Genomic DNA, 27,818 nt, shown 5'->3' on the forward strand with positions numbered 1-27,818 from the left:
TTTCATGAGTGGGCTATCAAAGGTTAATTTACCACCTGAATAGCTTAGCGGTCACCATCTATTAAGAAATTAGATCCAGTAATGTCTCACCAACTGAGGTCCTATTAGATCTATCCACTAACTTCAAGTCTTCAATTATGACTGCAACTTAGTGATCAGGGAATTAGGTGAAAAGCATACATAATAATCCAGGCCAGCATAGCAAACAAGGCTGCCATTTCCTACTCAAAAACTATTGTTATTTCTTGTGTACTCCTAATGAAACATAGCCCAGAAGAGGTCTGACCCTCTTTGTGAAGATACTGCACACATGGCTACTTGGTAGTTCCCAATCATGTCAAACACTTGCTCCTGTTGGGGAAGCAGTTATTATTTCCACGTATGCTCAATGGATTTTTTTTCCTAGAGTACTCTAGATCTGGCCCACCCTTGCTTATTAACAAAAACCAAGGATGTCCTGTTGTCCATATTCATTAGTACTCTTCAATGCGGTCTATGTCTGAACTCCAGCACATTTGTATGAAGCTTAGACTCTTTAGTGCAGATGTAACATCCACATTGGAATCCTCTGACCACATAATTTATTGCCAATAGTAATCAAATTGTATGTGAAATGCCCACAATGGCTAATGAGCAATATACAGTGTGTCATTGCACCTAGTAGATAGCTGGGTTATAGGACTGAAAAGCATACTTCTAGTCCGATTAATGTGGCTTGATTAATACGTCTTTCTGACTTTTGCCTAGAGGGATACATCCTGGCTTGCCTGACTGGTATCTGTCCCCTAGCGGACCATATCCTACGAAGGCATTCTGAAGTCCCAATACTCTACATTTAGTAATAAACATAATTGCTATAAGAGGTCAAAGATTGCAACATTTGCTCTTCTTAGTCCTTGCCTAAAAAGCTTTCAGCTCCCCAGTCAAAAAAGAAAGATCATATGGAAATTTTGGCATCTATAACTGACTGCTACCAGTGTCAGTCTGAAGGCAGCCCCTTGAACTGGTGGTGCTGCCAAGTTACCATAAAACTAAAGAACTTCAGATTGCTGTGGATAATCGGAATATTTCAGTACACGCTCTGAAGGCCTATGGAGACTAGTAATCTGTTCAGTTTTAGGAAGGAAATGATATTCAGAAGGCTACAATCCTTACAAGTGCAGATATTAATTCACATATTTCCCCCAAACCTTTTTAGGTTTTCTCAGTTAGATACTATAAGTGCAATAGCTATGGCTCAGGGATAGGTCAAATAGCTTACTGTGTCTATGACATGCCTTGTGCCTCACTGATGACAAAAAGTTAGAAACTGATCTAGAGTTACAAGTGAATCTGTTTAAAGGTGATATGGCTTAGTAGTTTGTACTGGAATTTAACGATTGCTGAAATCTGACTAAGACTTATTTGAATATGGTTAGGCACTTTCTGCAATGAGCCCCAAAAAAAAAAAAAAGAAATTGATTGTATGAAAGAGGCGAGGAGTAATTATCAGTGGCTGATTTTAATTCAAGCATTTCGCCCATCACTTTCTTGCTTTTGTATTTCTGGCAGTGTCCTGCATTCAAGACTGACTGAATTGACACTGTTTTGTTGCAGTCTTTGAAACTTTGCTCTCCTTGTAACTCCTGGAAGGTATCTGTGGTAGCCATTTCACTGCGTAGAGTATTGATGAAAAAAGGAACAACAGAAAGGAGTAGTTTCTGCTAGCATACCGGGCACAAGTGACCCTGATATTTCATTATAGCAACTATTCTGTGTCCACAATCTTACTTTAGACTCCTGGTCAAAAGACTATGCAGCAGAGATGTGCTTCGCAAAGTGGATATGCAGCCAGAGCCAGCTATTTAAAATTCACTGGCAATGATATTCATTGTTGTATGAACGTTAATGCTTATAATAGTTCCTTGTGTACAAGGGCCTTCACCTCTAAACTTCTGCTCTCTGATAAAGGTTTATGAAGGTGGCAAAATTATGGTACATATGTCTGTCAAACCTACCCTTGACCTACTCTTGATACAGTGAGCATGGGACCAACATCTAGGCATACCCATGCCAATTAAGGCAGAACATGAAACATACAATTTGAAGGGAGGAATGCTTGCAATTTGTCTAACCACTGGCAACCACCCATGGTAGCATCCCAACCTATTATTCCATTGTCCCATGCTCATTGTGTCACTGAAACCAAGCTGTACCCTGCTGACGATCTCATAACTAGTGTGAAACTAGTTGCTTGTGTTCTGGTTCAAGGAGGACCTGGTAGTCCAGCCTGGACTGTTCCCATGAGGAGCAGGGTCAAAACTGATTTGTGTATTGCTGGGTCCAAACTGAGGTGGCATGGTGAGGAAAAGGACATGGGTTGGTATTCTACCCCAAGTGCTTGGTAGTGGTTAAAAATTGCAAGCATTCCTCCCATCTCCCTTTGTGTGTTTCCTTTATGGTCTAAGTCTCACTCCTTTCCATAGATTGATTGCAGACTTCAAAACTGAGGGTGGCAGAGGTAGAAATATCCCAAGGCTAACTCTTCAAGATGCAGGTATATCACCCCTGGCCCAACACGTAATTGACAAGGATGTGGAGTCTCAATTTCCCGAACTGCCAGAGGCACTCCTTCGGTAAAAAAGAGGAGCTGGGATGTGGCGAGCCATCAGCAACTTTCCTGTAGTGATGTATGAAGGTGTGAAGGTAAATGTTAGTGTAGCTGATGCTGCAAGAATAAGACACAAGAGGAAAGCATGCCAAGATCTGAATGCTACAGGAAGGATTACTAGAAGGCCAAACATTCTGATTTGCACATAAGTGCAATAGGCATTTGTATCATACAATTTTACATATTGCTCTATACGTGCAATAAGCAGCTGTATCATACAATTTTACATATTGCTCTACATATTGCTTGATGTTTGACATCCAAAGTTGCAAAATATTATGCACACCCCAATGATCTCACAAGCAAACAATGACACTATGCTATGAGCTTAATTTTATGGTTTGCTGGCGAGAGCAATAAGGCTTATTGTGCAAAGTACACAATCTCTCTGGTTATTAATGAGATATTAAGTCAACAAGTCTCCAGCTTTGAATTAAGTCCTTCCTGTGATCTTCTTCAGAAAAGATTTCTCAGAACAAACAGTATGGATAGGCTGCATTACTCACCTCTTCGCTCTCTTGAAATGTTGCTATAATAATCATGTCTGAGAACAAAATGGGATCACTAGCCAATAGGACCATATGAAGGAATTGAAGGTTTGGGTGGACTGTATGGATGTCAATAAGCTTTCTAGCTAACAAACAGCTCAACTATATTCTGAACAGTCTTCTGTCAGGCCAGAAAAGTATGCTCAATAATATAGTATAGTTGTGTGCAGAGTGTTAGTGTCCAAAAACAAAAAGGCAAGGTGTTCTAAATGATCTGCGTATGGTACGTGCAACATTACAACACCCTCTCTTGATCGGAAAAATCAGTATTAGAATTTGTTTTATCCTACAATCAAGATGTCTCAATATAGAGTTATGTTAAATGGTTTTATGAAATCAGAAATGTGGACATTTGCTGGATCACGATGTGTAGGATGTCAGATGATTAACTTGCAAATTTTGGTACAACTGGTCTGTGAAATGCAGAAAACTCAAGAAAACACAGACTCTCTTTTACATATGTTGCTGGTCAATCTAATGTAACAGTTCCCTTCCTAGGATCCATTGTAGTTCCAGTAAATATCATTCTGTTTCTGGGGTGGCAGAAATCTTCCAGTTAAATTCTAATTTTTCTGATTTGTGTGCCAAAGGATTACTTCTTAAAAGTTTTAATACTTAAGTCATAATGTTCAAAGGTTCCATGAAAAGGTCATCTATGCACACCGTTACAAGAAGGTTCAAGACATCAGATAATACTTTGTTCACAAACTTCTGAAAAATAAACTGAGGAGATCAAATTACATCACTCTACAATCAAAACAGATAAAGGGAGTATTGAATGATGTATTCCAATAACTTCCAACCTTCAGTCTAAGCATCCAATAACCTCTTCTTAAAATCTGATTTCTGTAATTGTAAACACTAGCAATCTTTAAAAATGCTGATTATACTTGATTAGAAATATTAGTTAGCTGTGTATAAAAATGAATTAGTACTAAGACGTTAATGCTGGAAGTTAGGTCTAAAGTTCTATGACCATATAACACACTGAAACAACAGCAGGATATGCTGGATTCACAACAAAACATTTTTGATTTTTTAAATACATTTTGTTTACTTTTCATCTGGCAGTTATAGAAAATACATTTACCCAAAGTGTACAGCACATTCTAGTTCCAAGATTATTACACAGTCTCTCTAAAGAAGCAGGATGGAAACGGGTGATTTAATAAAATATGGGACAATTTGTGGTACTGTTCAGGTACCAGGAATAAATGAGCAATTATGCAAACATTGACTTTGCCTTTTGCACTCCCTACTTGTTCTTCCACTGAAGCTACTTTTTAATTCGTTTGAGTCATTTCAAACCGAGGGCCCAACAAGGGATAGTAGGCAAATAACTTCACAGAAGATGAGTAGGATTGACCTGGAGGGGCACTCTCACCTCGTAACTGAAATAATGTATTCCCCTACTATTGAAAAAGTGGAGTCCCATTTGTGTTGCAAACCGTCAATATCTAGATGGAACATTTGTTTCTTTGTTACTTTCGGCAGGCGCCTGAGAAACACACAACGTTTCTCGGTACCTGCCTTGCTATCTAAAGGATGCAAGACTAGAGGAGGTCTCCAAAAAATGATCATGACAGGAGGGGAAAAGGTCTATGATCATAAAAAAAACCCTCAGAAATGGTAGTGTTCTTGATAGAAATGACAAAAGTACCTTGCATAGTAAGGACGGATCTTGACCAGCAATTTGGGCAGCACTGAGAAGAGACTGAAAAAACAGCACTATTATATCAAGCTAATCAGAACTTCATACATGGAAAGGGTAGCACAAGAATGGAAAATAAGATTTAGCAAATTCAGGATACAAAATAAAAAGAAACAAATCTGTCACAGAAGTGCAGGAATCACAAGGGCAGTGCTCAAATGGAACTCCCTAAGAGAAGGAAGTTGGGATAGAGGGAAAAGGTGCAGTTCACTTTTTAAAGCAAGGGTTAGAACGGAAGAAAACTGCAGCCATTTCACCGTGAACAAGGGCCATTTGGACAAAACTCATTGTTTGTCATCTTAAAGCCTGATTTAGATTTTGGCAGATGGGTTACTCTGTCACAACGTAACGGGTATCCCATCTGCCGCAAACTAAATCTCATTATAATTTTTGGGATTTAGATTTCAGCGGATGGGATATCCATCACCGTTTGATGGAATAACCCCTCAGGCCTTTAGTGTTTTGCACTTAAGAACACCTGACAAATATCAAGTGAATAGACTCCCCAGTTGTGTGGAATACTGAAGATTGTTATACAATATTTTCATTGACCCATTAAAAGCTGATTTGAAATTGTTCTACGATTTGTGATTTTGTGATTACTCTAGGATTGAAAACACCCCTAATATTTCACACCTGGTTTTATAGGTCTGATTGACTTTTCAGTCTGGATTAATATTGAACTCCCTTTTCATGGGAGAGAGGCAGAAAATAGATGCTTAAGTGAGAAACTAAGGTACAAGACTGTGCCATTTCAGAAAGCTGTTAGGTTTTGCATTAAGCAGCCCTACAGTGGGTTAATCGAATTATCCATATACTACTCCATGGGGGATGGAAATAAAATACCTTTTAATGTGTAAAGCGGGTGCATTTAGGTTTTTCTGCTTACAATTCAAGCAATGCATTGAATTTTAATTACAAAATATAATTGAAACATATGTGAACAGCAACTCTTTCTGTCAGTGTAGATAAAGTGAAGAGGATCACTTGGGGACAGTATTGATAAAACAGATTTTGTTTCTAGACAACCCTGCAGAATGAGGACTTGCGTATGTAGTAGACAAGTAGGTCACAAGACTAGCACACTGTTTCCTTCTTAAATATGAGCACAGTTGGATAATTTTCCCTGTATTGATGCATAACTTCAATTACTCTCACTTTAAGGAAGCTTTCAATATCTTCAAGCCTTTCAAAATTATTTATTATCTTAAGTAGGATAAAGTGCTACTTACCGAAGTAAGTTCAGAAGAGGCTACCCAGATCACATCGACAAGAAGTAAAATGACAATTCCAAGAATCATCCGTCTTCGCTGAGTAAAGGAACTGGTCTGAACACTCATACGGTTCATGATAAATACCCACACCATTTGTAACCTATGAATACAAAATTGATAAATTGAATTAGAATTTTGGTGTCACAGCAAACTAGCACTGCATTAACTTAAATACACAATATGTTGAAAGTTGATTTGCAGCTTAATGTGGAAAGGAACAAGCACATGGCAGATGCTTACTAAATAAACAATAGTGTGGAATGGCATAAAAATAGTCAATTCAAGTCAGCTATTTATAGAGTGCTAAAACCAAACTGGGGTCTAGGTGCAAGTGGTGGTCCATAGAAAAGTAATAGTTTGGCATCATTTACAGCATGCGCAAGGAGACATGCAGCATTCAACGATGTGCACAAATAAGCACCAGTGCAGAATGAATGCACACCCATGGCGAAATGCTGGTGCTAAACATACTGCAGATAATTCTTTGCATTAGGGAGAAAACCACAGTATAATTGGGGGAGGAGGAAGGGCAGGCAGGGGAGGAACAGTCTGGCAACCATAACAGAAAATAACGTCCATGACAAAATAGAAGTCATTTTTGACACATGGGAGATGGATGTAGTCAATGGCAAAGTTCTGCTGCTGGCATATTGCATGTACTTTTTGGCATAAGAGGGCACCATGACATATGGGGGTAACCAGAACAAAATGCTGTCCGTGGCACAATGGGTGTACTTGTTAATATACGGGCGACACCCACTGCACTCAAACAAATGGAGTCAACTCCGGGGAGGTTCAGTCTTCTTTGGATTTGCAGACAATTAAATTACTTCAATACTTAATGAGTGCCCTTTCAGAACCTCAGGTTTTTGAGCATCCTCTTAACACTCATAAAATCAGTTGGGTTTACTTGCTTCACTCACTGGAATTCATGGCTGGCATTATGCCCCACCAGTTTCAAACCTGCCACTGTCCACTTAGTGGAAACAACAGAAACATACCAGGCTTTTGAGACTTTTTTATTTTATTTGTATTTTAAAGACACAAAAACTATTTTAACAAAGGTGGAGGTAGATAGGATTAGTGAACAGCTGGGAGAAATGTGTAAATAGCATTCAATAATTGCCAGCAGTGAACGGTTCAGCTGTTTTAATCTGACTTGAGGGTGGAAGGAGATTATCTGCCTATTACAATAGGAGTTGAGGGGGTAACAATGCCTATGATGGAAATGTTGACAAATGTATGAAGACAAAAAGGACTGACATGATGTTTAGTTATGTTCTACTGTTAAAAAGTGTGTAAAGATTAGTTTAAAAAAGAAAAATGTAGCTCTATATCACATAAAACCTCTACATACATGAATTAAAGTAATTTCTATCCCACCCTTACTACAAGAGATTTGATGCATGTTTATGTAACAACATCCCTTGGGAGACTTGGAAGAGTATATTTTTAGTTGCTTTCAAACTAGCCTAATTATTACAGAGTATATAAATGCGCTTAACGTAAAATATGTTATTCGCTTAAAGAGTAACCATACGACTTTGTAAATTTAGCTACAACTGCTATACTAAAAATAAACAAGTTATGTACAACTGCTTATTTTAACTGTGCCTTTAAAAGAAACCCATTTTAGAATCATACGTTCGATTAATGTGCAATGTTTTAATATAGTTCGCTTGAATCATGCACTTCAGGAAACGGAATCCAATCATGTGTAAACCGGTGACGCTGTATTTCAACTGGTCCATGTAAACAAACAGCAAGTGTGCGTTTCGGTTTTTGTATGTTACTTTAAAACAATCAAAATAGTTGAGTATACGGAGTCATGTTTGATGTCTGAAAGAGACATAATTCAGCATGAATATATTAATAAATATGCCTAAAAAAACCATTGAAATTAAGAATCTAAAGCTTAATTCCTCAAAACCAGGGCTATGCAAACTAGTAAAAGGGAGCGGGTGCGTTAATGAGAGGCTATGACACTTGTATCTATGCATTCATAACTTGTTAATATTTCTTAAAATAGTCTTATTCTTCGATGATCTAATGAGACTATTTTCCCAACTGTGCAAGGTGCGGGAACTTGTTGATTAACTTGTGTGGTAAATAATTCACTATTCAAGAACAAATTTGGACTTTGGAGTACAAGAAGTTCACGTTAACATTCAGAGGCCGGACGGGTCATTTAAAAAAAAAAAATCTTTGTTAGAGTACACATCTCAAGGTGGCAGATATTTACCGACGGGAACACCTTCCTGAACAACGTCCTATTTGTCTTAACTATTCCATGCTCACACTTGAATGCGTGCACTTAACAGGTCTAGCTAGGTTTGCATATTTTACGTAGAATAAATAATGCAACAAAATCCAAATACTTTAGCTAAAAGAAACATGCCATCCTGAAAAACAATTAATGTCTTATGCTTAGGGCACTTATGCTCTGCCTTATTGTTGGCATCCAACAAAGTATGGGTTTCGGAAACAAGGAAGAAATTAAGTTACTTACCTGTAGTTCTTCAGTTTTAGCATCTTTCATAGATTCACATGCTTGAATCATTACCCGTTGTCGAAGTGGGAGTTCCACAGTACCATAGAAAGCAGTAGTGAAAAACCTACACAGAAGTCAATATTAAAAGACATTCAATTTAATAGCTTATTAACTTCATTTGACAAAACCCAAAGTCCAGCCAATCAGGCGACAACACCCTTTAAATCCCTCACCACAGAGGGTCTAGTCCCTCAGAATTTCCAGTACAAGTAGGATATAATAATGTAAAGAAATAAGGGCGGCCTCCAAGTGAAGGATGTTGGATCACATGTGAATCTATGAAAAAATACCAATGTTGGAGAACTACAGTTACAGGTAAGTAACTTATTTTCTTCTCCAGTATTGGATCTTTCATAGATTTGCATGCTTGAATCTGAATAGTCAGCAGTTAATATTTGTAAAGAACAGTATCATATTGTAGCGGATAGTGGGAAAGATAAAAACGTCTCACTTTATTTGAACAGATGGTGCAACACTGCTTGTCCCACAGTTTCATCTAGGCAGAAGTGCTGCTTAAATGTGTGCCTGCAGGACCATGTTGATGCTCAGCATATTTGCTGAATAGGCACACCAGAAACGAGCTGTGGTAGTAGAAAGAGCTCTGGTAGTAGAAAGAGCTCTGGTAGAACAAGCCTTAACCATTTCTGTTAATGGTTTTCCTGCTTGTCTGTGATAGAATTGGATACCTGCTGAAATGCATTTTCCTATGCTTTGCTTTGAAACTGGGAACCCGCTTTGTAGATTCCCATAAGCCACAAACAAATGATGAGTTTTGCAGAGTTGTCTAGTCCTGTGCAAGTAGAATTTGATACATCTTTTAATGTCCAACGTATGTGGTGGGTTTTCTGCCATAGTTTGGGGACGGGCAAAGAATGTTCTCAATATTAGGGGTTCATTAAGGTGGAAATCCGAAAGAACCTTTGGTGTAAGCTTGGGAATGATTCTCAATACAGTGCAGACTTGTTTGAATTCCATGAACGGTTCTTTAATTGTAAATGCTTGGATGCCACTAATCCTTTTTCCAGATGTTAGTGCCAAAAGCAGTGCTGTTTTACTTGTCAAATATTTTAAGTCTGTCTTTGAATGGGATCAAAGGGATCCCTTAAGCAATTGTCCTAGTACTATATTTAGATGTCAAGCAGGAGGAAACACCCTGAAACGTCCTTTGTAGCAAATGTTTGATCACTCTGCTCAACCAAAGTGAAGGTAACTTATCTGATCTTTGGAATCGTGATACTGCTGCCAAATGCACTTTCATGGATGAGTGAGCTAGACCAGATTTTGCCAGTTGAAGAAGACATGGGGGATTTGTTCTGAGGAGGATGACCTAGGATGAACACCGGACTCCTGACACAACAAACTAAAATGCTTCCACTTAAGTTTGTATGTTTTATTTGTGGCGTTGGCCATGGCCTTTGCAAAGATCTCCCTGCAATCTGCCAGAATATTCAACATTGCAAATCCACTGATTTCAGGAGCCAGGCTGACAAGCATAGCGATGTCAGATTCGGATGACATATCTAGTAGTTCATCGTCAGCAACATTGGTATGGGCTTCAGCTGAATGTGGGCCTGTTCTGAAAGGAGCAGTAGTTCTGTGAAGCAGAACTGTTTGGACCATCCAGTTCAGGATCACTCAGCAGGGTTCCCTCTTGATTTGCTGAGGAGTCTCAGGATTAATGGGATCAGGGGAAAAGTATAAGAAAAGATCTTTGACCATTTGATCAAAAATGCATTCCCCCACGACCCTTCCTGTTGATGAGCACTTTCGAAGTACTGGCATTTTTAGTTGTCCTTGGCTGCAAACAGGTCTAAGTTTGGTTTGCCCCAGTGATCGAAGATGTCTTTTAGAATCTGCTGATTGAGTTCACACTCGTAGCAGCTGGTACTCCTTCTAACATGTCTGCTAAGACACTAGTTGTTGCAGGCACATGTTCTGCTTTTAGTGTTACTTGGTTATGCAGGGCCCATTGCCAAATTTCTTGTGCTTGCTGTGACAAAGCTGATGACTTTGTTCCTTCCTAGTTGTTTATGTAATGCATGCTTGTGATGTTCCCCGCGCGGATTAATACGGATGATCCTGCTATCCTGGGTAGGAAAGAGATTAGGGCCAGTTCTATGGCTGTGAGTTTCAGCATGTTTATGTGAATTTTCTTATTGGAGGTTGTTCCATCTCCCACTGATTGTCGAATCTTGAAGATGAGCGCCCCATCCAGCTAAGGATGCATCTATTATTAAAAAGTCTGAGAACTGTCTGAGGAATGTTAGCCCCTTGGTTATGTTTCCACGCTGAGTCCACCACTGCATAGATGTTATCATGGTTGGGGTAATCCAAATGATGTCGTTGAATGGTCCTTGGACTTACATCCATTGTTTGCTTAGCTCCTTCTGCAATGGTTCCATGTGAAGTCGGCAATGTGGAATTAATTGAATGCAAGAGGATAACTTTCCAAGGAGTGATTTGAACAGTCAAACTGAAACATACTTTCTTTTGCTTTGCTGTTGAGCCAGTTTCTGAAACTTCGACTGCCTTTCTTGTGAGCGAATGCCTTGTTTTGGTATGTATCTAGAACTGCTCCAAGGAAAGAAAGTGTTGTTGTCGGTGTGAGATAGGATTTTTGTTTGTTGACTGTGAGGCCCAGCTTTTTGAACAGCGTGAGGCAGGTTAATGTATCTGTAGTTGCCTGCCGAAATGTGGCATCCTTTATTAACCATACATCCAGGTATGGAAATATCTGCATTCCTTTTTGTCTTAAATGAGCTGCACCGGAGCCAGACACTTGGTGAAGATGCGGGGAGCAAATTTTAGTCCGAAAGGTAGGACCTTGAATTGATAGTGTGTGCAAGACATCTTGAATCGCAGGCATTTTCGATGTTTTGGGTGAAACGGGAGATAAAAGTATGAATCTTGTCATGTGAGCCCCATGATTGAAGAGATGCTAAATATCTTGCAGGGTGACCATGCAAAGGGATTGTTTTCACAGATATTTGTTGAGTTTCTAAAGTTCTAAGAAGGGGCACCAGCCTCTTGACTTTTTCCGTATCAGGAAGAAACAAGCATTTACAATGCATCGGGTCTCGCGTTTGCTCGTGTTAGAGCCGATCGCGTTGTAAACTCCTAACCCGACTTTTCACCTATCGGGCAAAAGTGCATTTATGCACGTAACCCGAAAAAGTGAAATCAAGTAGGTAAAGCGCTCGACTTCTGCCAAGCGAGATCGGGCTCGTAAATTAGTTTAAAAAAAGTCCACGAGCCCGATGGAAAACAGCGAGCCTTGCATGTTTTCTGTACTTGGTCGCTGCGCTCGAGGAGGGCTTGCCACCGGAAAAGGCATGACGTATGCATGCCTTCTACTAATGAAAGCAAGCCGATTTAATTAGGGAAGCCCACGAACCAATAAAAAGCACTGACGTAAAGTTGACAGGGCTCGGAGCCCTTTTCTAAATACAAAAGAGTCTCCCTGCTAAACGCATGCGCGAGCGCATGCAAAGCAGGCTCGACCGTAAAAAGGAGGAGAAACAGATTTCCATCTGAGTCTTCAGGACCTCTTCTATTGCTCCCTTTTTTTTTTTTTTTAGCATGGTTGATATTTCTAGCAGAAGTTGTTCTAGATGGGGAGGTGGTGCCCCTTTTGGGGGAACATTTGGCAGTTTGGTGACAAACTCTAGTGTGTGTCCTTGAGCTATGACATTTAGAACCCATCTTACTGTTGATATAAGGGACCATTGATGAAGATAATTGGAGAAACACCCTCCAAACTGTTTTTTTTAACTGTGGAGGGTAACCGGCCCTGTTAAAAGATCACTGCTTTCTGGCACTGTCTCTCCCTCTGAGAGGTTGTTTACCTCTTGGTGGTTGTTTATACACCGCTAGAGGTGGCTGTTTGTATTGGTGGGTACACTGGGAGAAATACTGACTTTAAAAGGGTTGAGACTGTCGTCTCTAAAGTTAAAATCCTCCTCTAGAAGACTACGAACCCCTGCCCCTAGCTCCTCAAAAGGGCTGTCTTCATATTTCCAGCATTCCCAATGACCTGGCCGTGTCCGTGTCTGTCTTAACAGTTTGAAAAGCATCGTCAACATGCTTGCCATTGTTGGTAAGAGGGGTCACAGGTGCAGGTAGTATATGTGATACCCAGGTGACTGGTGTCTAGATATGTGGAGCTCGGATGGGTTTGATGGTTGCTGTGGAGAATCAGTTGTTGCATGATCAAGGACTCTTTCAAAATATTCCTAGAGCATAAGCTGGATATTGCTGACTAAATCTCCAGCGGCATTTGCATGGTCTGTTCCTATTGTTCCTGCTGACCATAATCAGAGTATTCAACCCCATACTGTACTGGTTGTTCACCTGTATAAAATTGGTTACCTTAGTATTGGTCACCCTGCTCATCTTCATCCTCCTGGCACTTCACATGAAGCTCAGAGGCACTATTCACTACCACAAAGGGGGCCTCCATCCTCTAAGTCATCATCATCTAATAGATGTGCAGGTGGAAAAGGTGAACCTTTACTATGCAATGTATGTGTAGGTACTGTTTCTGTGGGAGAGTTTCTTTTAATAGAAATGACTGAGACAAGCATCAGAGGTGTTAATGGTGCCTTTGCTGATGGTGCCAACATTGCCAATGTTGTCAACGAGATTTGTAATGGAAGTGTGTTTATCAATGGGGCTCTCATCAGTGTTGTCTACCGGACTCCCGTCTGAGTTGTCATCACTAACAGGGCTCTCATTGATGGTTTCTTCTGCACCGTCAGCGTTGTCATCAATGATATTTTGGATATTTTCATAACTGCCTTCATAGAAAGTATCTTAGTGGTGATTATGGTCGTCAATGCTATTGGTGACGATGTGATTTTCATTGGCGATGCCGCTGACTTGAATGTGGATGTCTTTGTAGTGGTGGTGACCATCTATGCTGTCGTCTATAGTGCCGTCCTCATCAAGAACTCGAACTGAGGTGCAGATACGTTTTCGAGGCCTTTGTCGATGCTGTTTGAGGGAGGCCAAAATAACATGGCAACAGAGCAAACAATACAACAGACTCACTCTAGGACTTAGTCGATCTTTACTACAGCAATATTATAACCTAGTTATCAAGAGAGGAGGAGCACATCATGTAAAGAGCATGAACCAGTGAATCTGGGGGTATGAGGGACAGACAGTCTTGAAGAGACAGAAGATCTTCAGAAATTGTTTTGGCATGTTTGCTGCCAATTGTGGACGTCCTTGATCAGAGAAGGTGAGTCATTTGATGGTGGAGGCAAAATCTGGATTGTGTGTAGAGAGAATCAAGGGCAAAGAGGGGCAAGCTGAATTTCTCAGAGCACATTGAAACAAATATATAGATTGTCATGGTGCCAAGATCAGATAACTCTTTGTTAGAAATAGGATCGCTACTTGGCAGTCTCTAGAAATGGGGTCTCTAGTTGGCAGTCAGATTGCACCCCATCCACGTAGTGACCCTCACTCTAGTCAGGGTAAGGCAGATACACAGCTCAGCCCTGCTCACCCGCTTGGTAACCTGGTACAGGAAGTCAGGCTTATCTCAGAGGCAATGTGTAACATATTCGCACCAACACAAATAGTAACAAAGTGAAAACACCACAAAAGGATTCCACACCAATTTAGAAAAATAGCCAATATTTATCTAAATCAAACAAGATCAAAACGACAAAACATACACAAGTAAATATATAATTTTTCAACCCCTTCGCTGCCAGGCCTTTTCCCCCTCAGATGACAGGCCTTTTTTGGCTATTTGGGGCAGTTTGCGCTTAGGCCCTCATAACTTTTTGTCCACATAAGCTACCCAGGCCAAATTTGTGTCCTTTTATCCAACATCCTATGGATTCTGGAGGTACCCAGAGTCTGTGGGTTCCCTAGAAGGGGACCAAGAAATTAGCTAAAATACAGCAAAAACTAGTTTTTTTCAAAAAAAGAGAAAGAAGGGCTGCAGAAGAAGGCTTGTGTATTTTCCCCTGAAAACGGCACCAAAAAAGGGTTTACGGTGTTAAAATCACCATCTTCCCAGCTTTCAGGAACAGGCAGACTTGAATCAGAACACCCGATTTTTCAACACAATTTGGGCATTTTACTAGGACATACCCCATTTTTACTACTTTTTGTGCTTTCAGCCTCCTTCCAGTTAGTGACAGAAATGGGTATGAAACCAATGCTGGATCCCGGAAAGCTAAACTTTTCTGAAAAGTAAAATATAAAGAGTGAAAAATAGGTATCAAGAAAACCTTTGCATTTACAAAATTGGCACGAGATAAGGTGCTGAGAAGCAGTGGTTATTTGCACTTCTTTGAATTCCGGGGTGCCCATACTAGCATGTGAATTACAGGGAATTTCTCATTTTTTTCACACACTGTCTTATATTTGGAAGGAAAAAATGTAGAGAAAGACAAGGGGCAATAACATTTGTTTTGCTATTCGGTGTTCCCCCAAGTCTCCCAATCAAAATGGTACCTCACTTGCGTGGGCAGGCCTAATGCTCGCGACAGGAAACGCAACATGGATACATCACATTTTTACATTGAAATCTGACGTGTTTTTGCAAAGTGCCTGGCTGTACATTTTGGCCTCCAGCTCAGCCGGCACCTAGGGAAACCTACCAAACCTGCGCATTTTTGAAAACTAGACTCCTAGGGGACGCCAAGATGGGGTGCTGCTTCTCCCAAGGCTCCCAATAAAAATGGTACCTCATTTGTGTGGGTAGGCCTAGTGCTCGCGACAGGAAACACCACAAAACACTATCTGGACACATCAAAATTATCAAATATAAAACTACCTGTTTTTGCAGGGGCACCTGTGTTTTTGGTCTTGGGCTCAGCAGCCATCTAGGGAAACCTACCAAACCCAGACATTTCTGAAAACTAGACACCTGAGGGAGTCCAGGGAGGTGTGACTTGCTTGGATCCCCCAATGTTTTCTTGCCCATAATCCTCAGCACACCTCAAATTTAGCTAAAACAAAAACAACAAAAAAGAATCACATTTTCTCCACATTTCTGTGGGGGATCACCTCACCGGGACAAATGTCCTACCACCCAACATTCCCCTCAGTCTCCCTGTAAAAATGATACCTCACTTGTGTTGGTGGGCCAAGTGCCTGTGCAGGTAAGAACCAAAAACATGTCAAAATTGAGGGAGTACCAAAGCGGGTGTGTAGGAAGTTCGTTCTTTATGTACTATTCCAAGCACAGAGTCCAAGGGTTCCCCTTAGAGGTAAGATAGTGGCAAAAAGAGATAATTCTAATGCTCTATTTTGTGGTAGTGTGGTCGAGCAGTAGGCTTATCAGAGGGTAGCGTTAAGCATTTGTTGTACACACACAGGCAATAAATGAGGAACACACACTCAAAGACAATTCCAGGACAATAGGTTTTCATATAGAAAAATATATTTTCTTAGTTTATTTTAAGAACCACAGGTTCAAGATTTACAAACAATACTTTAAATGAAAGGTATTTCACTTAGGAACTTTAGGAACTTTGAATTAGCAAAATAGCATATACAGTTTTCACACAAGTGGCAATAAGCTATTTTAAAACTGGACACAGTGCAATTTTCAACAGTTCCTGGGGGAGGTAAGTGTTTGTTAGTTTTGCAGGTAAGTAAACCACCTACAGGGTTCAAAGTTGGGTCCAAGGTAGCCCACCGTTGGGGGTTCAGGGCAACCCCAAAGTTACCACACCAGCAGCTCAGGGCCGGTCAGGTGCAGAGGTCAAAGTGGTGCCCAAAACACATAGGCTTCAATGGAGAAGAAGGTGCCCCGGTTCCAGTCTGCCAGCAGGTAAGTACCCGCGTCTTTGGAGGGCAGACATGGGGGGTTTTGTAGGGCATCGGGGGGACACAAGTCAGCACAAAAAGTACACCCTCAGCGGCACGGGGGCGGCTAGGTGCAGTGTGCAAACAGGCGTCAGGTTTGCAATGTAGTTCAATGGGAGACCTAGGGGTCTCTTCAGCGATGTAGGCAGGCAAGGTGTGGGGCTCCTCGGGGTAGCCACCATCGGGCAAGGGAGAGGGCCACCTGGGGGTCGCTCCTGCACTGGAGGTCGGATCCTTCAGGTCCTGGGGGCAGCGGGTGCAGAGTCCTTACCAGGCGTCGGGTTCTTAGAAGCAGGCAGTCGCGGTCAGGGGGAGCCGCTGGATTCCCTCTGCAGGCGTCGCTGTGGGGGCTCAGGGGGGTCAACTCTGGCTACTCACGGGCTCGCAGTCGCCGGGGAGTCCTCCTGTAGTGTTGGTTCTCCAGAAATCGAGCCGGGGGCATCGGGTGCAGAGTGCAAAATCTCACACTTCCGGCGGGAAACGTGTGTTCTTTCAAAGTTGCTTCTTTGTTGCAAAGATGTTTCTTCTTTGGAGCAGAGCTGCTGTCCTCGGGAGTTCTTGGTCCTTTTAGATGCAGGGTAGTCCTCTGAGGCTTCAGAGGTCGCTGGACCCTGTGGAACGCGTTGCTGTTGCAGTTTTTCTCGAAGTGGGGAGACAGGCCGGTAGAGATGGGACCAAAGCAGTTGGTGTCTCCGTCTTCTCTGCAGGATTTTCAGCTCAGCAGTCCTTCTTCGTCTTAGGTTGCAGGAATCTAGTTTCCTAGGTTCTGGGGAGCCCCTAAATACTGAATTTAGGGGTGTGTTTACGTCTGGGAGGGCAGTAGCCAATGGCTACTGTCCTTGAGGGTGGCTACACCCTCTTTGTGCCTCCTCCCTGAGGGGAGGGGGGCACATCCCTATTCCTATTGAGGGAATCCTCCAAAATCAAGATGGAGGATTTCTAAGGGCAGGGGTCACCTCAGCTCAGGACACCTTAGGGGCTGTCCTGACTGGTGGGTGACTCCTCCTTGTTTTTCTCATTATCTCCCCTGGACTTGCCGCCAAAAGTGGGGGCTGTGTCCAGGGGGCGGGCATCTCCACTAGCTGGAGTGCCCTGGGGCACTGTAGCACAAAGTCTGAGCCTTTGAGGCTCACTGCTAGGTGTTACAGTTCCTGCAGGGGGGAGGTGTGAAGCACCTCCACCCAGAGCAGGCTTTTGTTTCTGTCCTCAGAGAGCACAAAGGCCCTCACCACATGGGGTCAGAAACTCATCTCTCAGCAGCAGGCTGGCACAGACCAGTCAGTCCTGCACTGAACAATTGGGTAAAATACAGGGGGCATCTCTAAGAAGCCCTCTGTGTGCATTTTTTAATAAATCCAACACTGGCATCAGTGTGGGTTTATTATTCTGAGAAGTTTGATACCAAACTTCCCAGTATTCAGTGTAGCCATTATGGAGCTGTGGAGCTCGTTTTTGACAGACTCCCAGACCATATACTCTTATGGCTACCCTGCACTTACAATGTCTAAGGTTTTGCTTAGACACTGTAGGGGCATAGTGCTCATGCACCTATGCCCTCACCTGTGGTATAGTGCACCCAGCCTTAGGGCTGTAAGGCCTGCTAGAGGGGTGACTTACCTATGCCACAGGCAGTGTGAGGTTGGCATGGCACCCTGAGGGGAGTGCCAAGTCGACTTAGTCATTTTCTCCACACCAGCACACACAAGCTGGCAAGCAGTGTGTCTGTGCTGAGTGAGGGGTCCCTAGGGTGGCATAAGACATGCTGCAGCCCTTAGAGACCTTCCCTGGCATCAGGGCCCTTGGTACCAGTTACAAGGGACTTACCTGGGTGCCAGGGTTGTGCCAATTGTGGAGACAATGGTACATTTTAGGTGAAAGAACACTGGTGCTGGGGCCTGGTTATCAGGGTCCCAGCACACTTCTCAGTCAAGTCAGCATCAGTATCAGGCAAAAAGTGGGGGGTAATTGCAATAGGGAGACATTTCCTTACAGGGTCCAAAAGGGCAGTTTGAAAAAGAATATTTTTAGGCTGACAAGTGCAGCTGAATTTATATCGGTATAGATGAGCCAGTGTTGGGTGGTAGGAAGTTTGTGGATTCCTGCAGATTCCGGAAGGTTACTTCACAAAAATGTGGGGAAAATGTGTGATTTCCAGCAAAGTTGGAGATTTGCAGGGCATTGTGGGTAAGAAAACAGTGCGGGGTGCATGTGAAGCACACCACCCTGGAATCAACCAGATGTTTAGTTTTCAGATGTGTCTAGGTCTTGTGGATTTTTCTACAAGGCAGGGTACCAAAGTCCAAAAAGTGCAGCCCTCACCATTCCAAGTGGGACGATTTTGAGAGTTACCAAGCCCTCATGGCCCAAATGTAAAATCAAAACCCAAAATAATCAAATATCCTCTTGCTTGCCGTGGGATAAGATGTTTTAGTGTGCGGGGGAGAGCTGAAAGACTGTTACCCCCTTCAGTTGGGGTGGGGACATAACCAGGCTCATACTAGTTGGTAGCCAGTACCCCACAATTTTTGTTTTTTAATTCCCCGGCATCTAGTAGATGTTTTGCTCTCCCCCCCCGGTGTGGATCGGGAGTAATTGCCCAAACTGCCCACTGGTGGGCAGAACAACTTTGGACCCATTTATTTGGGGTGGGGGTGTGGCCATATTCCCACCCTCTTATTCTGAAAAAAAAAAAAAATCTTCCCTGGTCTCTAGTGGGCTTTCTGCTCCGCTTGGGGCAGATGGGCCTTCCAAAAATAGGCCGATCGTAATAGCCCCATAGACAGCGACCCTTGCCCAAGGGGCTGCCCCTGAACAAAACACACACACACACACACCAATCCCTGGTGTCTAGTGGTTTCTGCCCCCCTTGGGATCAGATTGGCCTAACAAAAATAGGCCAATCTGCCCCCAAGGGAGGCAGAAATTGCCTAAATACAATTTGACCCTTGCCTAAGGGGTCGCTACCCATACATAAAAACATAAATTAAATTAAAAAATGTATATATCCCTGGTGTCTAGTGGTTTCTGCCCCCCCCGGGGGCAGATCGGCCTAATTATATCTGATCTCCTCCTTGAGAATTGCTCCTATAGAGGGCTTGGTAAGGTCAAAGAAGACAAACTAGATGGGAGTAATATGTTTATTGTTGAGAGTAGCAGCTTTTGTCCGTAGGTGTTTGCTGACAGAGAAACTCAAGAGAAAACCGTAGTGCTAATGATTGATTTATCAAGTAAGCCATCATTTAAAGGTGATGGGGCAGTTTTGGTACCATTAGTCGTGGGTCCATGCACCAATACTGTAGAGCCAGTAAATGGGGAGGAGCGATGTATAAGTGACAAGAGAGTTAGTATAAACTTGACGACATGCCCAATACCTCTAATAAACTTCAAAACTAATGCAATTAATATGCCACATGTGAAGTTTCCTAGAGAAGGAAATGAATGACTGTTCCTTAGTGAGAACTGTAGCAGACGTTGCCTCTCAGAAATTCTGCATCAAAGACCAACAACAGTTCAAAAGACCAATGACTTTCAGAAGAATACAGAGGGGGACGTTTGTGAAATGAACAGAAGCTCGAATAAATAGCTCAAAGAATGTAGAATTCAGCAGACCACCTCTCAAAGGTGGAGGCAAAAGCAGAAGATCTGGAAGGCAACTGATGAACCTGAAATGCTGAATTGAGAAAGTGATCAGGATCGTGCTCAAAAAATGATTTTGAGAACAGTTTTAGAAGATCAAATCTTCATATTGTCTGGATCCCTAAAGTTGCAAGAAGCTCCAGAAACCTGATTCCCTATTTCAATACTCTGAACCACACATGTATATTGGAATTAAAAGGAGGAGAATTTGAACCAAGGCTTAGCAACTGAAATCTCAAAGCATGTGGCCTTCCACAAAGCATCTTGGTTCATTCATCGACTGGGATATGACGGAACTTTTGGAAAAAAGCAGAAGCCTAGCAATCGTTTGCCTATTGGCTTTTTTCAGACCTGTTAATTGGCACCACACTTCATTAATAACAGATTAGCCCATTAATTGTAGATTTTCAACGCGTAGCACCACAGACTGTTCAACAATCCTGTCTTCCTGTACTTTGGAAGGGCAGGTTTGAGAACCTTAAAAAACAAAATGAAGGATGAGACCTCCATTGTCAATTTGTTATCGCTATGATACCGGACACTGCCAAACTCGATAAAACAAACTAAATAATGATATAGACACAATATATACATGAGTACACAAATATCATGCAGCAATTGCCTATAAAATATGTATGTGAATATCTGGTAGAATTCTTGACTAGACTTCTGATGTTAAATAAAGACACAGTTACTTGGAAAGGTTGCCCTACAAGCAAGGGGCTAGGATAGTATTTGGTTACTGTGTTACCAAAGACTTGTGTTTGACTGTAAGGAAGATCAGAGGCAAAGAGTATTTTATAGCTCTAATTCTAACATGTGCAGCATATGTCCTTCTAGAATACCTAAAAGTGCAATACTCTTGATGGAGCTGATTAAGTTTGTGCTGCAGAGGGTGGTAAAGGATACTGGAGGCGGGTTTGCTTGCAAACTCAAAAACATATTGAGAAAGTGGAAGGGATTAAATGCTGTCATTGCTACTTGGTTTGGGGAGTGGAGGAGTGTAATTATTAGAAACAAGGATGGATGGAAGCATAATTACCATCTCCAATGTGTATCTTGAAAGGCATGTTTATTATGGCATTTGCAAGAAAGAGCTGAATTTTATATTGAGTTACAGAATGTTCATCAATACAGCACGTTGACTGGTTAAATACTTCCAAATAAAATTAGGTAGGACAGCAGTTTAAGCGAATCAGTGCTTATTTTGTAAATAAAAAGGTTGCAATACCCTATGTTGTTCTCAGAAGCCTACAGTTGACCTCGACCGGTGTCAGGATTGTCGTACCAAGGCTGCATGGCCTTGATTCCATCTCACGCCTCTTTCTTCCCCCACAATACACTCCCTGCCCCTTTATGTCAGTCTTTCAGATTCTTTTTATCTCCGATTTCTTCTTTTGTTACTATATTTCCATCTAAGTCTTGCTCTTCTTTTCTGGGCTTTTCTTTCTCTTGCTTTGGGACAAAGTCTCATGAGGAAAAGTAAGTGTTGGTTCCCAAAAAAGAAAGCCACTGTACCTCACCTCTAACCACCGAATTATATTAACCACTGGGAAGAATACAGTCCATCAAGGATTATACTGAAAACCAGCATCTGCCCCAACAGAGATACTAGCACAATTTAAATGACTTTATCAAAAATTATACAATGACCACATGTACTGTTCACTTACTGAGGTTGGATCAAACTGTGAGCTGGCACTAACTGACATCTTACCTTCAGAGAGCACATGTGTCTGCTGGGTCTGCTGAACGAAAACCTCTCATTTCCCTAATAAGGTTTAGACAGCAATGATGTGCTCCCCTTAGGAAAGCGAATGGGGAGGACTCCATGTCAACTGAGCTTTATATGACCTTTATGTTAGCCCCAACGTTATGAAAAGTCATTGATTCCCTCCACTGGTACACGTGTGCCACTGTTATTAAATACTTTTAAGAAAGTAAAGCCGAAATATGAGAACAGCACCATACCAACCTGTGCTCTTCATTAATTCTGAGGCAAGGGAATTAAAATACCTTGGCTATGAGGCTTGATATAGTAATTAGGAGAACTGTTTAGCAATGGAAGTACGGCTTTGTACCTGGCTGAAATCCAATGACACATGGTAATATGGCCTTAACTTTATTTAGCAAATGTCTAGAGGAGGGAGGTCAGTAGGATCCTTTTAGTAGCAAAGATGATTTCTCACAGGGTCTCCGTGTAGCATCTTTGAGTGGTTCTAGAAAATAGGGGTTTGGTTAACATTTATCTGTTGGGTACAAGTGCTAAATGCTGCACCATGCACTAAGCATATAACAAAGGGTATGGCTTCTGAGTCTGTATATGTTAGTGGAATCTTGTCTCTTACTTTATTTGTGGTCTATTTGGACCCCAAAGTAAGGTGGATTAGCAAAAGGAAAATATCATACCTGTTGAATTTAACCATCCAACCCGTCATATTTTGCTCATAAGTTTGTGTTTGGTAAACCTTCAGTTAAAAATGTTTTAGCAGCTTCTGAATATGAGAAATACATTTTAGAATTGTATATGGGTATCATTTAAACATTCTAAAAGCTAAAAAACAAACAATTATGACAAGATTATGAGGTGATTAGATCGTCAATGAAATAGTACATCTTGGAGTGAAAATTATTTGCAAGGTGACCTTGATGAGGAAAAGGAATTATGAAGGCCTCCTTAAGGACTGGCATACTCTTTCCATTAGCATGATTGGGTGCTGCAATACTGAGGAATTCACTCATTTTTCCTGAAGTTTATTTTTATTTTATTAAATCCCACTGTTTGTGCCAAATTCTTTTTTTTCATATGTTGGTGTCTTCCATAGATATGTTTTGGTGGAAGGGAAAACACTAGACGCGCCATTAGGTTTATGCAACTGTTTCTATCCAAGGACGGTTGAGAATTTCACAACTTTTAATATTATTTGTGGGCTGGTTTAGAGAAAGGAATGCAACTTTATCCACTCCTTTCACTGGGAATGACCAACCGTCTATATTCCATTTCTGTTTCGGTATGTCTTCCTCTAGTGGTTTTCTCATATTCACTGATGCAAATTATTAAAAAAGAGTGGAGTTTAAGAATATTCAATGCATTGTTACTGTACTGAAAGCATTGTGTATGATGTTTAGGAAAACATAGGTATCACAATCTACCAACTTTAAAGAGGCAGGGGGGAGGGTGGGAAGTCTTTGGTACCAAATTATTTTTGGGATCAGTTTTGCAATATTTGGCCTTGTAATGGCTTAGTTGCACTTGGTTCTCAGGATGAGACCCAACTGCTACTGAATCATTTAGATAAGTAGAGGCAGTATATGATATTATCAGGGTTCGTTTTTTTGAGTATATACAAATTAGGGTTTTCTTGATTTAAACTACTCATGGAGAAATCAGCATGGATAAGGATCATTGACAGAAATTCGAAGGGGTGGGTTTGAGCTCTCCGCTATATGAACCCTGTATAAATTATTTTTGACTACTAAAGATGACAGCCTCAGAACCATGACCGAACTGTGGACCACAGAAGGAGGTGCTGTCTCATTCTATGGCCATGGTATTTTTGAAGACTCAATCCAAAACTTCAACATTTTAAGGTAATACATAAATTGCACCAAACCCCCTTGAAATTTTTCAAATGGGAGATGATAAACGATTCAAATCGTTCTTGGTGAGTTTTAGAAGATGCAAGGGACGTAAATATATTTGCTACCTGCACTCGCTTTTTTTTTTTTTTAACTACCATATGAATGCATGCTTATGAATAAAAATGCACTGGATTAGTAGTGTCCCATGCATGGTTGAACAGTTGTAGATGACACTTCGGAATGCTCATGAGTTGGACGTGGCCATACATTAAAAGAAAGGTGTTAAGGGGTGACGATACTTCATGTTCACATGGAGTCAACATTTTGAATGGTTTAATCTTCAGCTGAACATGGCTGGCTGATGAGTAATTATCATTTTTATTATATATTTTCTATTTAACATTATGTTCATTTCCAATGTAGCATGATATGCGCTATAATTAATTGGTAATATTATTTTGGTACTTTCCAAATAAGAGGGGGAAATAAAATGACCACCGCAAAACTAAATAAAAAAAAAAAAACATGAAATTAAAGCAGAAATGAAGGCAGTGTCGCCCACCAACCCCGACAGTCAAGGGGACTAATTTCTGACAATGACACTTTAACAGATCAAAGGAGAAAAGGAGCTGCCCAAAAACCCTAGTATATAGCTATATGCAAGTATTTTTACTATGTATTTTTTGGGAAACATAACAATTAAAGCGGTCTGTAAGCCAGACCAAAAAATGCCAGTGGAACCAACTGACCAAACATTTTCACAACTGCCAAAAATGTGGAAACTTGGTTTTGTTCCCCTATGCTTTTTCAAGTGTGGGGTACGGCCCTGACTCACGTGAGGTGGAGCCTGCAACCCTGAAGCAGTGTATGTGTACTTTCCCCCTGTGAATCCTCCACTGGAGTATTACCTGCTTTCATATGAATATGCCCAATGTTGGTCCCAAGAAATATGTCATACTTCTTGGGGCCGATAAAGTGAAATAAGCTGTTTTTTTCCAGACATATGTAGTTTGTCCACCTATTCAAACGTATAATTAAATCAGAAGACTGAAGTCTAGTGGATCTTACATAGAAGGAGCTTAAAGGAAAAAGCACACCCATCAAAAATGTGGTGTGCTAATAATCAAAAATGAGGTAGAAAAGATCACATACTAATAGAGTAGTATTTCCTCAATCTCTCTGGCAGTGTTACAAATTTTCAATAAATAAGTCAAACTTTAACATTGATCAATAACTGATAATCTTTAAATTATGAAACAGAGATTTTGTGGATTTTTTTTATTTTTTTTATACTAGGCGTGGCCCATAAAAGAGCATCGCCTTTTGTAAAATAAAAAAATAAAAAAACACATGAAACAGGTAAGAGATTTGGAAAGAGAAAACAATTATCAGGGTAAACATTAAGCCACTTACCGTAATAGCAAGTTCCCAATGGCACAATGGTTTGAGGATCTGAGAATTAAATATCTTCCTTAAACACGTAATTTCAGAGTGAATGACTGTTTTAAAAAAAATATATATTATTTACTAAAACTTAACAATTTAATTTAGGTAGTTGTTTTAAAGCAGGTGGCGCACACAAAAAAAAACACCTTACAACAGCTTAGTCAGCCCCACCCCAGTAGCCCTTATATTCACACCACTTCAATAATCTAGGTCCATTTAGATTTGAGATGCCTTTGTCTCTCTGAAAGAATGTGAAATTTTGTGTTGTGTTGATGATTCAAGGATAGAGAAAATGTTTCACAGCTTGCACTGCCAGCTTACCCTGAATTTTAGACTGTGTGAGTTGCTAAGACATAGAAAGAATATGGAGTAATAGTAATGGAAGGGCAATGATCACACACCATTGAGCTTTGTATAATAGTAACTAGAAGACACATAAAATAATAAACAGGATTACAGACAACTATTGTGAATAACTGAGATGTCTTTCACCTAAGGGTTCTCAAAGACATTCCATTACGCCACTCAGGGTCGTGAGGGGAAACATATCCCTTTATTCAGACTCTACAATATTATGTTGTATATAAGTTCAGAACACCTCCACTTTTGTAAACATGATTCTCAAACTGATTTTTTTTAAACACAGAAACAAACATGGGCTCCAGCTCCAGAACAGAGCACTGTTAATGCACAGCAGAGGGAAACAATCTGTGTTTCTCACTGATGTGACACAATTGCAGTACATCTATCACAAAAGTTACCAGGGCATCAATGAAATACACTTTACTGGGTTCTTCTAACACTGAGTAGGTTCCCACAGAATAGTCAAATCTTAGTTGGGGTGTTCCCGAAAAAAGGACTAAGGCCATTACCAGCCTAAGTGGCATGCTTCATAACTGGATTCTTCCTCACTATAGTCTTCCAAACTTCAACACAGTGGGCTCTTCAAAGAGATTTGCAAGTCTCTCTAGCAGTGAAATACTTAGGACCTAATAAATTAAATATGTGTGAGGGGTGGTTCAAATTACAGCTATTTTATTGAAACAGCCATACTGCATGAGTGAAAAAAACTCTGCTCAAGACTGTGCAATGCAAATCCTCAGCTTGATGCAAATTAAGAGCTTTTTGAAAACCCTGTCCACGACAGTGGATAGCTATGGGATCCACATATATAATTATACATGAGTAACAGAGAATACGGGTCATATTTTTCACAAGGGTCGCTGAGTGACATTAATTAGGCAACAAAGCCGAAGGTCGAGTTGTCAATGTCAGTCAGAACAACTAGGTGAAAAGCATCTCTTACTCACGGTTACCCATCTACACTTTTATGTCATCTATGGTCCCACAATTAACATGCTCTTATTTTCCATAGCAACAAAGGGGCAGAGGAGTCAGGGGGGCCATACACAACAAAGCCTCACCTCCCTTCAGCATCTGGTGTCTTTCCACCGAACTCACAACCCTCTCGCCACCCCTCATTTCCCACACCCTAAATTACAAAAAACAATTAGCATCTTTCCACCTTTCCAGGAATATCAGCATTATCTCAGCCCACCTTGTTAAATATTAAAACTTGCATGTTTTAAGGGTTATCAAAGGTCTTCTCTAGTGTTTTCCCATACTGAGAAAGGTTGGAAATGTACTCCTGACAAGGGTCAAAATAAAACTTCTTCCACGGTTGGGGAAAAAAGTAGTCTGAGCGAAAGTGAACTTGTAAATACTCAACAGATTTTTGCATTGTTGTTAATGCTAAGGTACAGTTCACAAATATTTTCTAGGAGTACGAATTCCTGGTCTACGTCTGTAAATTCTTGTGAATTCATGAAATACATAAATCTGCACTAATGCAATGTCATATACAATGAGTGCACTTCTGCAACTTTCTTTAAGAATTGGGCCCCTAATTTGGTCTGGTGTTGATTAAGACCTTTTGTTTTTAATAAAATTATTTCTCTGTCTCTAGCCATCTGTTGGCTTGGTTAAACTGAGAGCGATATCAATCTGCTCTTTCACAAGGAGCACATCGGCACACAAAGTAGTTTTGTTTGGTGCCACAAACTACTCTGAGAAGAAAAAACATTTTTGCCAAGGTTTCTGACAATTGTGAGGGCCCAGCACCTCCCACAACAAAGTTCTACAAAAGTCATGTGAAAACGAGACATGTATTGACAAAAACTAAAAACAGGTCACCAATGTCGGTCCTATTCGCTTTGACAATGCTTGTTTATTTTCATGTTTCCCATAATCTTGTTGAAACTGATTACATTGATTTTCCATTATGAATATAATATATTTTGTAAATACTAGGATGCATCAACAAATTGTACTAAACAGTGCTTCAACTAAATGGTATTCTAAACTTTGACAATAACATGTTGTTTTGAAAGCAAAGAATCACCAATCTTGCTTTTAAGCTTCTGCAAGTATATGCATTTAATCAAAGCACTGTGGGAGCATTATACATATCCTCATTTTGTTAAACTAAGCAAACGTGTGTACACATTTTTTTACTGGAACCACTGTCAATAGTGCAGCAAGAGCTTACAACACATATTTAGAGCGCTCACCCTAATAACAAAGGCTT

The 27,818-nt window shown here is 40.9% G+C and overlaps 1 protein-coding gene across 7 annotated transcripts in view; it reads right to left on the reverse strand.

The window, feature by feature from the left end:
* SLC35F5 (solute carrier family 35 member F5) overlaps positions 1-27,818 on the reverse strand; it is a 575,369-nt gene that overhangs the window by 440,072 nt on the left and 107,479 nt on the right. For 4 of the 7 annotated variants that reach the window (XM_069224683.1, XM_069224682.1, XM_069224684.1 and 1 more), the window contains one exon: positions 6,142-6,283. In XM_069224683.1, coding sequence (XP_069080784.1) covers positions 6,142-6,283 — 142 coding nt within the window. Of the gene's footprint in view, positions 1-6,141; positions 6,284-25,198; positions 25,285-27,818 lie in introns of all 7 variants that reach the window. The other 3 variants (XM_069224686.1, XM_069224688.1, XM_069224687.1) reach the window with 1 other exon arrangement.

Source organism: Pleurodeles waltl, chromosome 3_1 (assembly GCF_031143425.1).
Source record: "Pleurodeles waltl isolate 20211129_DDA chromosome 3_1, aPleWal1.hap1.20221129, whole genome shotgun sequence".
NCBI classification, from domain to species: Eukaryota; Metazoa; Chordata; class Amphibia; order Caudata; family Salamandridae; genus Pleurodeles; species Pleurodeles waltl.